This window comes from Seriola aureovittata, chromosome 1 (genome assembly GCF_021018895.1).
Source record: "Seriola aureovittata isolate HTS-2021-v1 ecotype China chromosome 1, ASM2101889v1, whole genome shotgun sequence".
NCBI classification, from domain to species: domain Eukaryota; kingdom Metazoa; phylum Chordata; class Actinopteri; order Carangiformes; family Carangidae; genus Seriola; species Seriola aureovittata.
Window position 1 is genome coordinate 13428820 of NC_079364.1, and position 11530 is coordinate 13440349.

Here is an 11530-nt window from a genome sequence, read left to right on the forward strand (position 1 = left end):
TGTGTGTGTGTGTGTGTGTGTGTGTGTGTGTGTGTGTGTGTGTGTGTGTGTTGTGTGTGTGTGTGTGTGTGTGTGTGTGTGTGTGTGTGTGTGTTCGGTGCGTGCGGTCATTAGTCAATGTAGCCATTCAATTCAAATTTGTTGTAAGATTACAGTTAAGTATAGTGTTGCCAAAGCAGGTTGTACAAGGTTTACAATATAGCGTATTCATAATATAATGTAAACAAACATACATAATTATATGCTGCACAATATGAAATATTGCTGTATAACAAATATAGTGTTGGAAAGTGACCATACAATATTATATACTACATACAAATATATTTTTATCACCTACAGTTTACTGTAATAAAAGAAAAACTAAGCGTATATTTATTCTTAAAGCCTTTCTAGGAAAACAATCTACAGTATCTTGAATCTTAAACTCACTCACTATAAAAGCTCTTGTGTGGGACTTTTGTTTTGCTTTGCTCCACTCATGTTATTAACAGCAGGAGGATCTCAATCTGGATCATGGAATTTCTATCACATACATTAAATCTTACAATTAAATTGAGTCCAATTTATCCAATACTCAACTATTCTTTTCTTTTATCCTTTAGCATTCTCATCTTTTAGTTTTATATGTTAGTTTCAAAGTCTTTTTTCATTCTGTAGCACTTTGGCTGTTGTTGGCCCATGTACACTAGATGGCCATGCAAAAAAAGAGCGCTGCTCTCATTGGACCACCCTGTAAAATAAAGTTTAAATCAACAAATACATTGTAGTGGTGAGTGTTTAACATGCTTATGTAAGTTTATATGCTGAACCTTCACCTGGAAGGGTACAAGTTTGCATAACACATGACTGATTTAGTAAGTCTTATATTTTATATTTAACATTGATATTTAGTGTACAAACTTGGCGCTCACCTCATGGTCATTAGGTAAGTTGGCTGAATCATAAAATCCGCAATAAAATAAAAACACTAATTAAATCACCACTAACAGTGCAACTGATCATTTTCAGAAACCACTTAGTTTTGCTGCTGTTCAGGAAAATAAATTTTGATTGATTATTGATTTAAAAGATGAATTGCACATGATTAAATCCCCCCTCCATTGCACCTGTGTTTTACATGTTTACTAAATCCAAAAGGTGACCATTCAAGCATCACAAATGACCACCCCCCACACCCCACCCCCCACCCCATAACAGAGCATACTCCTGTCTGCTCCCCATCCCGCAACAACAACAACCTGGAGGAGAGAGCGCGCAACTACATCACTGCCCCTGCCTCCTCCTCACAGCGTTGGTCGCCATCCATCCCCTCTCCTCCTGTACCATAACAGATGGTGGGAACAACATTGCATCCACCGGGTACCACAATAGACCGCAGCATCCAGTCCAGACAACGCTGGCCTTGCACCATCATGCTCCTAGTGCAGGACTGCGTGAGGCTGTGAGTGCCGTCGTGATTTATTTCACGCGGTACCACCACCACCACCACCACCACGGCCACGGAGGAACCTTCTTGCGACTGTTTGGGCTCTCCATCGAGTGGGGAAGATGGCCGCTATGAAAATATTAACCAGCACAGGGCTTTTCTTGGCGTTCTGTGCGCTGGGGCTGCTCGCCATGGCGATTTGCACCGATTATTGGTACGAGACCGACGCGAGGAGACATCGAGAGAGGTGTAAAAACTATGCCAACAAGCGAAACGACCCGGGGTACATCTACATTTCAAACCACAACCTCCCCCTCCAGATGCCTCCAAAGAGCCTGGAGAGGAAAGGTAACGGGCCAGATGCTGGAGCTCTCATCAGGGGGAAGCGGCACTTCCTGGCCGCAGCGTCTGCCATGGAGTCTCATTGCAGCCGGCAGTTTAACTCCACCATCTCCGGACTCTGGAGGAAGTGTCACCGGGAAGGATTCGACCTGGAGACCGAGGACCTTATTCACAAAGGTAAACACGAGCTGTCTGAAGCCTGCACCAGGCCGTGATGCTCGGCGGTGAGCTCACACCCAGCCTGACACACACACAGGATCATCCAGAGGCCCACGTCCTCCCCTCATAATAATGCGTGTCTGTGTTTTACATTTTAGGGTAATAAAACTAAAGTGGGGTTTTTTTTTGTTTTTTTTTAAGCTTGAATCTTTTTTTTTCTTTATTTGTGAAATTCGTTGTCCATGGTGCTGAGTGATCTCCTCCTGCTGAGTCCCTCTCCCTGATATAATGGCCGGTCTATTTTTGCTCCTTCTGTTTTCTGAACCCGTTTTGCATCTGTAGGAAATTTAAACAACATCTTGTGAAGGTTAATGTGGCACAGGGGGATTTTATAGAGCAGAAGAAGCTGAATCACTCAGGGACAACACAACATACAGCCCTGAATAAGACGCTCAACTCTCAGGCCTCACTCATTGATGCTATACCTGGTCCAGAACAAGGTCCTAAAACAGCAGATACACAGAGAGGGGAATCTCACTCTGTAGAAAACATGGTTGTCGCAAATTGTTGTTGTGATCACAGCTGCCAGAGTTCATGTAGATGAACCTTCATTCATCAGTATAACCTAAAAAGAGTTATTGTTATAATTGTTTTCTATTCCAAGCATTAACTGTCAGCTACACCTTGCTGTTTTTAAAAATCCGTTTCTGTCTGCGCCTGCAGCCCCTGATCTACTGTAAAATAATGATTAATGCCACTTTTTTGTTAAGTTTAACCACCGAAATCTTTAAATCTGCCAAGTTAATAACACAAGACTTAATTCTCTGGAATAAAACCATCCACAGTAGCCTATGACACTCTCAGTTCTGCTTTTCAAAAACCAGGATGTAGCGACAGCACTGAACAATAGATGTGTATAAAGTATAGTTACAGTAATTTTTTTGTTGAGCTGACTGTACCTCTCAGTCATACGGGGGTAGACTTTATGACACTAGCACACTACCTCTCAGAAAGGTGTTAACTACAAGTTTGTACCGGACGACATGCTCTCTAAAAAATACACCTGACTGTCTTTCACGTTGTGTCAGCAGAAACATACTGTATATATTACAAGCTTCACAAAGGGAATTTTGTTTTGCAGTACATGTGTGCATGACATTATGTCCACACCTTGTACTGCTCAACTTTGATCGTGGTCAAATTACTAAAATGAATTGAACTGCTATTAAAAGTGCTTGCTGCTACTAACTCATGCACCTCTGGGTCATTCACCATGCTGAGAGCAAAGCAGCAGGAATGAAGGTGCAGATTACGATTTGCCTCAGTTGCAAGTATGATAATGAAATCCATTCACAGTACTATTAGTTTGAGTTGCCCCAGAACCTAAACACTGTTTGTTATCTACTTTGCCTTGTCAGATTCTTAAAACTCCATTTATTCCTTTTGATAATTATGTTTAGTGTAAATATTAGTTTTTATATCTGAGCAACTTGATATCACATATTAATGCTGTTTTCACAGATTATTTATAAAGGCCACTAGTTTGCCAGAGTCGGTTTTATAAACAGACCAGTAACTGTTTAAAACAGATTAATGATAATGTTAAAATGGAAGTGAAAGAAAGCACAAAAATTGCCAGCTTTACTCTTGTCACTGCCATGTTCACTACACTGAAGACGCATTTGCACAAGTATGAAATGGTACACATGTCAAAGTGATATGCCATTCAAATCACACAAATAATTTAACATCATAATAGCTCTGACCAAGCTTGTTTTCAGAGCTATGGCAGCTGCTGACTAAATGTCAGTATGTTCACCTGTTTGGAACCAAGTGTAAACACAGAGTGAGATCAGATGTTTTAAACTTTCCTTATTGTAACTCTGTCTGTCATTACACCTGTAGGCAAACAACAGATACACAGCTCTCAAGTGATGCAATTTACAAAACTGTGTTCAAAATCAGACAGAATGAAAGATAAATGCAAATGCAAAATGATGCAAAATTTTTAAGAAGTGAGTGTGTCTCATCAGGGAACATAATCTGTTGAAAGTTATTTTCTCAAGTGCTGCAAATTGTGAACTTTGATGGTGCACGGGCGTAAAGGTGTCTGATGTCTGTCTAATCATGATTACAGCCTCGATGATCACAGCGTTGTGACAGTAGTGATATCAGGAAAAGAGCAGCGTCTGTGTTGAACAAATTCTGCCGTTGTGGACAGATATAGCATCAAGTGTTGATTTCCGTTTGTCCGTAGCTGATACGTTTTGGAAAATGTGTTGAGTTGTCCATTAATCGATTAGTCAACTGAAAGTTTCGTTAATCATTTCAATCTTCTATCAAGCTTCAATGCCAAACATTTGCTGGTTCCAGCTTCTCAGATGAAAAGTGAATTGGAAATGAATTCTTTGTCTCATATGATAAAGGGGAATATCTTTGGGTTTTTGAAGACCTTTACATTTTGCCAGGTAGCCACCATTTTGAAAGTTAAAGTTTCCTTAACATGATATGTAAATTTGTAACTGCGTGTAAAGCAGGTGCGTATGTGAAGCTGAAGTCCTCATATGAATGCTGGTGCTTTTTAGATCATTAGATTAGAAATGACAGAGGTTGAGGCTTTGACACAGCCGTGTGACAATACAAAAGGAAAAACTTTCCCCGTGGCTCTGGTGATTTATACCAAGTACTGTACACTAGTTTATAGAAATCACAGTTTTTCCCCAAATTATGAAAAATAACTACAAATATCACCAGGGATTTTCCTGCTAGGGCATTGATATAAATAATTATTAAATCTAAATGTAGCTAATTTGGAATACAGTTTACTGCACTGATCTTCAAGTAAATATGAAGACATTCAATTTAAATGAGAACAATTAAGGTTCTGTATGTGGCCTTTGGCGGAATAATCCATATTCCATATTGTTTCCTAATCCGTCCTTAATAACAGTGAAGGAGTGGTTGGGAACATGAGGTTAATAAGGCCAAGTCAGTTTGTTAAAACTCAGTAAGGTTTTTAAATAAATATGAAGCTTTTCTACCATTAATATATTGTTTCATAATCTCAAAGGCAGGCAAAGGTTCACAGTGACATTTATACTTAACTTTCCTGTTACCGCTCTCCACTTGTATTAAGGATGTTTGTGCTCCAGTTATAATTGTCTCTATCATTGTTCTTTACCAGGAATAATTCAAAGATGTACTCCAGTCAAGTATCACTACTCTTCGTCCATCCTACCACGAAATTTACCCATCAACATCACAAAGACCATACGACAGGATGAGTGGCATGCACTCCGTAAGTATGAAAGTGTTTGTCCGTCGTTTGTTTATTCACATTTATTTTTCTGCTTTCTCCGTCTAATGTATTCAATTAACAGACTGTTTGAGACATTAAAAAAACGGGAAAATATCGGAAAAGGTCGAGAAAATTAATGGCTTAATGGTTACATTTTAAGCCTCCGCCATCCTCTATACAAGCTTCCTTTGCATTTAGCCGTTTAGTCGAGTAAATGTGAAATCTGGTGAGCCAAGAGGAAGGATTTTGGGTCCCATCTTATTTTCTTTGTACGTGTTTCTCATAGGTCACTTTATTCACCAACATAGCCCTACCATAGTCATTCTGAGATATGTTTAGATTTCCCTGTGTTGTCATCATTCACATCAATCCTCTGTAAGTCAGTCAAACAAAAGCCAGTCAAACAAATTGTTTGAAAGATTTTACTCATCACTTTTAAGGCACAGCTTCCCCTCACTCCTGAATTTATCACTGATGTAGACTCTTCCATGTCTAGACCCATGACCAGAGGTTATCAGGTCATCACTATTAGGGAGCCATTGGCTTTGAAATGGCTTATCTGAGGACATTAGGTCAGACAAATCTCTCCTGAAAAGGAGGCTTGTATTACTTACTCGATATCCTTGTTCAAAGAGATAGCGTAAGAGTGCTGTTCGACCTTGGATTGCATCAGTAGTGATTTTCAATATGATATACAGGTGCTTTTATCTTAATGCTTCCAGGTGTGTTCTGTGCAGGTGTGTCTGTGATTTACTTCAGTTTTAAATTCAGTGTTGTGACTCTGCTGCAATGTGTTCTGCTTTACACATGAAACAATATCTATACAATATTCTTATTCTTATCATCATGCTGTTCCTGCTGCTATTATCATCATCCAATTATATCCGTCATTATAGCTTAGCAAGAGTAAAGTTTTATTTTATGGGTTCTTAATTTAAGAATTATTTCCTACTGTATTTCTATGAATTTTCCTGGAAAGAACTGCAATTTGGGTTAATTGACACAAGTGCAAAGCAGGTCAGCTGAACAATTTGCCTACAGGCAAACATACAGTTCTATATAAATGTACAATTTTGTTTCCAATAATAAATGAATAATGAACGAATATTTATTTGGGTTCAATTAGAGCTTTTCTTGCAAAGACATTCCTATTTTTGCCATCATTAAAATCAAATACATAGTACATTCTGTAAAACTTCCTGGGAGATCATTAGAAATTAACAAATGCATGAAATTAAATGCTAACCTTATTGGCTTTCAGTCAATTCGCTGACATAATTGATCATAGTATAGCATAGCTAGAATAAGCATAATACGAGTGTCTCTTAAAGCTAACATCAGGTCCTTGGTTCGGCTGTTGTGTCACATCTTGTATACTGATAAAGTAATAATATATTCATTTTCAAGTTACCTGCACAGTCAAAAACATTTTAGTGTGGTAAAGTGCTAGTAGAGTGATAGTGTGACACTAGCTGCTCAAACATCAGCGCTGTAGTTTGTAGATTCCAGCTTTAATTTCAGTTTGTTTGTGCATACTGGTGAGTAATCACCAGTTTCATTGTTCAGCAGCTGTAAGTCACAGTTCTCCTGGTGACGTTTTCATCTCTGCTTGCAGATCTAAGAAGAATGACGGCTGGCTTTGTGGGCATGGCCGTGTCCATCATTCTTTTTGGCTGGATCATTGGAGTGCTGGGATGCTGCCAGCAGCATGACCTCATGCAATATGTAGCTGGGCTACTCTTTCTCATGGGAGGTACTGTGAGAGCACATATGCTCACATCCACACACAAGCACACAGACAAAATCCAATTTTATTCAATTTCCGTGTTTATTGGGTGACAGCTGAGATCCTCTTTGGGTTACCATGAGATAGTAGATCAATGCTGTGCAGTAACACAATCCCTGTCCTGCAGTAAGATGTAAAGAACATGTAGGAATTTAGAAATCAGACTAGAACCGTTTTAAATCACTGCTTGTCTCTTCTGCTCACACAGGAACATGCTGCATCATCTCCTTGTGCACATGTGTGGCAGGAATCAATTTTGAGTTATCCCGCTACCCCCGCTACATGTATGGCCTCCCCGAGGACATTAGCCATGGCTATGGCTGGTCTATGTTTTGTGCCTGGGGGGGTCTCGGTCTCACATTGCTGGCTGGCTTCCTCTGCACCTTGGCCCCATCCCTGAGCACACCCGCTCGCACAACGACCCACAAGCCGAGGCAGGAGAACGGAACCGTGTGACAGGACCGAGGCGCCGAGAAGCGATTGACCCACTGAACGCACAAACCCCACCCTTCCAGTCTTGATGTGCAACTCTGAAACAGTTTTTGTCTGATCACCATCTCACACCACCCTCAACATCGCAATCGCCACCCCCAACCCCCTTCAGTGTTTTAAGTGTGCCTGAGTTGTGACGGAAGGAGCAAAGGAACGACAAACTTCACACACCTAATCTCAGAATTCGCAGAGGGACCTCCAGGAACAGCAAGAGTATCACCTACGTAACATATGACTGAGGCATGGCTCTCACAGCACAAATAAGACATTCTTTTTTGGTCCAGATTTTTGACATGCTGTCTTCACGCTGATCTAAAGGTGACTGTTTTCTCTAAAGAGAATTTGTCTTAAAATGGTGCTCTCTTTAATACATAAAGCCACAAACACTCCCACACAGCACAACACACACACACACACACACACACACACATACACACACATACACACACAAACACACGCATACATCCACACACACCAGCTTTTCCACACATGCTCAATTACTCTGAATGAATCATGAGAGAAATCCTCCAAAAGGAACAAACATACAAATATCAGGCATCCTGTCAGCATTCCTCTTTCAGTCGAGTGATGTGTGCTGTGTTATTGTTTGTAATGAAAAAAAAAAAAAAAAAAAAACATTCAGACGTCAGATGACTGGCCATTGCTTATCTTTAGTGTAGCACACTTACGGATATCAAACATGAGTCCCGGGGGTAGAACGTCTGCAGCCTCTGCAGAGCATAACATGGATATACCTGTGTGGTCAGTACGATAAAACACACACAAGTAAAATTGCATTGGAAGGTAAATCGTTTGATGCTTCTTTAAGATTCTATATGTACAAATGCATCTCTGTGTAGATCCAGATCATTGTTTGTGTGAAGTAGATTTTGAATAAGAATGTTTGTTTTCTGTTTGTATAGAGGTGATGATGTCTGAAAGTGTGCAGAAGGTAGAGAGTGACAGGATTGTGCTAGCAGAGTGAATCCATTATGTATTCAGCAACATGAAGGTATTTTGTGGTACGAAATGAAAAGAAAGGGAGAAGCAGGAGAAAGCGTGAAGTCACAGTAACTGCTGAGCTGTGACTTAAAGCTGCTGTGCCGTTACCGCTCTGACGGACCCAGTTGTTTGCTGACAGCTGAATCATAACCTGACAAGAGCAAAACAAAAAGCCAAACTGTGGGGGAAGTATTTGATAACTCCATTGTTTACCCTTAATAATGGTCAGCTGTTTCGTGTAACACTCTGAATACATGCAAGTTAAGCAATTTTAGAAGAAGAAAAAAAATTTCCCAGTCCTCATTTACACTGAATACAGTAACACGGTGGTAGAAGTGTAAGTGTAATCATTTCCTGACTAAAAATCGACTGATACAACAAAACAATGGAACATAATTTGTTGTTTTGTTTTGTTTACATGTGGGTTAGATAGCACAATCAGTAACGTCTATTAAGGCAAGTTTCATGACGTTTGTTTGCAAACCAGCGTGCAATACAGTTTACACATGACGTATGTATCATGACAACCAAACAAATTACATGGACACAATAATGTTCCAGTAGAGTGAATCATCAGCCGCCACTAAAAGCAAGATATTTCAGTCCTTTGTACTTTTATGATCCAGTAGTTTGATTGAGAATGCATTAGAAAAGCACAAATAGTAATCCAGAAAAACTCACTGTCCCTCAGCACGAAGCACAGTATGTACAGGCTATACTTTGAAAACAAAACCAAAAGGTCAAAATGAAGTAATACATCCATTGCAGTTTGATTGATCTTTGGAACACAACTTGTATCATCTCTTGATCAGTAAAAACATTTTATTTTATTGTGTACTAACGTAAAAAAAAGAAAATAAGAAAAAAGTACACTATATATTGTGCAGTTTGTGATAGGAACGTGGGAAGTTAGGAATTCAATTGTTGGATTACAAATTCATCCAAATCTTGTATCGAAGAAAAGCACAAATAGTGATTTAGAAAGGCTTAAGACTGCAGAGACGTACGTTAAGAGCTGTAACCCAAATACACTGTATACTCATTTTGTGTTTCAGTTGTGATGCGATGATTTTCGAAAAAATAATATAAAAACATAATAATTAGTGAAAATAAAGTAATATGGGAAACGCCATATGCCATTTCATATTAACAGTTGGACTAATGTGTGGTACACAACCTCCAATTCTGTCATTACTACAAATCAGTAAAATACACCGGTTTTGTGCACTAATGTGTCCTCATGAGATGAAATGAGATGAAGCTTTTGAAAAGCGTTGAGGGAGGGGTTTTAGTTTGTTCATTGTAAATGGAAAAGCAATTCCCCTGATGACATTTTAAGATAACTAACAGCAGACAATTTTCTGTTATGCAAATATTCTTTTTTTTCCCCCTCTCCCATAAATGCTGATTGCTGGACTCGAGTCATGGGATAATCTATCAGCTATGTCAATGAACTTTCTTAGAAAAAAAAAAAGGTGTTATAATGTGTGTTGACAACACTGTATGTGATGTTCAGTCCTTTCACCATCACCATTAACCTCCTCATGAGGCCACCACTTTCCTCAAGTCAAGGAAATTTAACTGAGGCATGATTGAAAACTGTATCTTCAGTGTCTTGTTGAATCTTTGCACTTTGCTGGGTCTCATAAAAGTCTGTGAACCTGAAGTCTGAGCAGGTGGAGTTATACATTATATGTTTGCAAGGCCACATACAGCAGCAAAAGATGATCAGAGCATGTAATAAGCACCCTGTTGTGTCTTTTACAAAGAGTTTGGGTTTATACCATGTTGTGTGTTTAGGGTCAGTCGGTCCAGGCTCTTATTGTGAAAATATTTATGCCAGAAACAAGGACATGCCATAAATATAAAAATATTTATATGTATGGTCATTACACTGACAACTGGCTCAGTGTGTTTTCTGACATGCTATGACTCACAGAATGCAATGCTGTTTGATGTTTTGGTTTTATAAAGTCTTAAGTTCACACCCAAACTGATACACAGTAATTTAAGTATTACTGTAAGCAGTAAACTGTAATGTATAAGTACATGGTGCAAGTATAATGTGTTAGCACAACTGCACACAAATCTTACAAGTTATTTTCCTTTTCCGGACTTTTCCAGTACTGACGTGCCACCACTGCACAAAACGTGTTACAAGCAAAAAACCGAAAGCACATATTTATGCCCCCCATATCCCAGATAGTGAATTTTAAAGTACACAAACACATAACAACTTCTGCGATTTCAAACTAAGCTTTCATCATTGATTGGATTGAGATTCAATACAGAAGAACAGCAGCACACAGTAGCAAGATTTACAAAACATTAAAAATAATGTACTTTAGAGAACGAATGAGGTCAGCACAGTGTAACAGCGTATTTGAAATTGTTGTAAAATCCCTCTCAAGTGGCAACTTCCTGTGTTTCATGAGGAACTTAGAAATGTATTCTGTGCAATGAGAGATGCCCTGTGAAAACGCCACCATTTAGAGTGGCGCTTGTTTCAGTAGCACAGCTATTATTTTCTACAAGTCATTTATACTGTTTCAATCCACTGCAGATGTTATGTGGGGATTAAAAAGACATTACAGTCTTGCATGAGCTCATTACAGCTAGTTTCTTTCAATATATTAAAAACTTGTGTCCATTTTTAATTAATTTATTTTACTGAAATAAAATATGTAATTACTAATGCGTTGTGACGTTCAGTGTTTACATTTGTATCCTAATTCTGCAGGTTTGCTCTCCAAAGTTGCACACTTGTCTGTGAATCAATAAGAATGAATGAATGAATGAATGAATGAATGAATAAGAAATGTATGTCATCAAGAGGTAAAACATGATCATTACAGCACTGTCCTTCAAACAAGCATGGAGGGGAGGCCTGGCCTTTTGTCACTTAGGACATGGTGCCATCTAGAGGGAGGACTTGATGTTTTGTGCCTTTGCCTTTTTAAGGCTGAGGCGATAAACTCACTGCTACAGGTATATATATATATATATATATATATATATATAT

At 39.0% G+C, this 11530-nt stretch overlaps 1 protein-coding gene across 1 annotated transcript; it reads left to right on the top strand.

The window, feature by feature from the left end:
- The first annotated feature begins 1238 nt into the window (after window positions 1-1238).
- On the top strand, window positions 1239-11203 carry tmem276b (transmembrane protein 276b). Its single transcript, XM_056381446.1, has 4 exons — window positions 1239-1948; window positions 5115-5228; window positions 6844-6981; window positions 7223-11203. The coding sequence occupies exons 1-4, from the start codon at window positions 1552-1554 to the stop codon at window positions 7468-7470; spliced, it is 897 nt and encodes a 298-aa protein (XP_056237421.1). The 5' UTR covers window positions 1239-1551; the 3' UTR covers window positions 7471-11203.
- The last annotated feature ends 327 nt before the right edge of the window (window positions 11204-11530 follow it).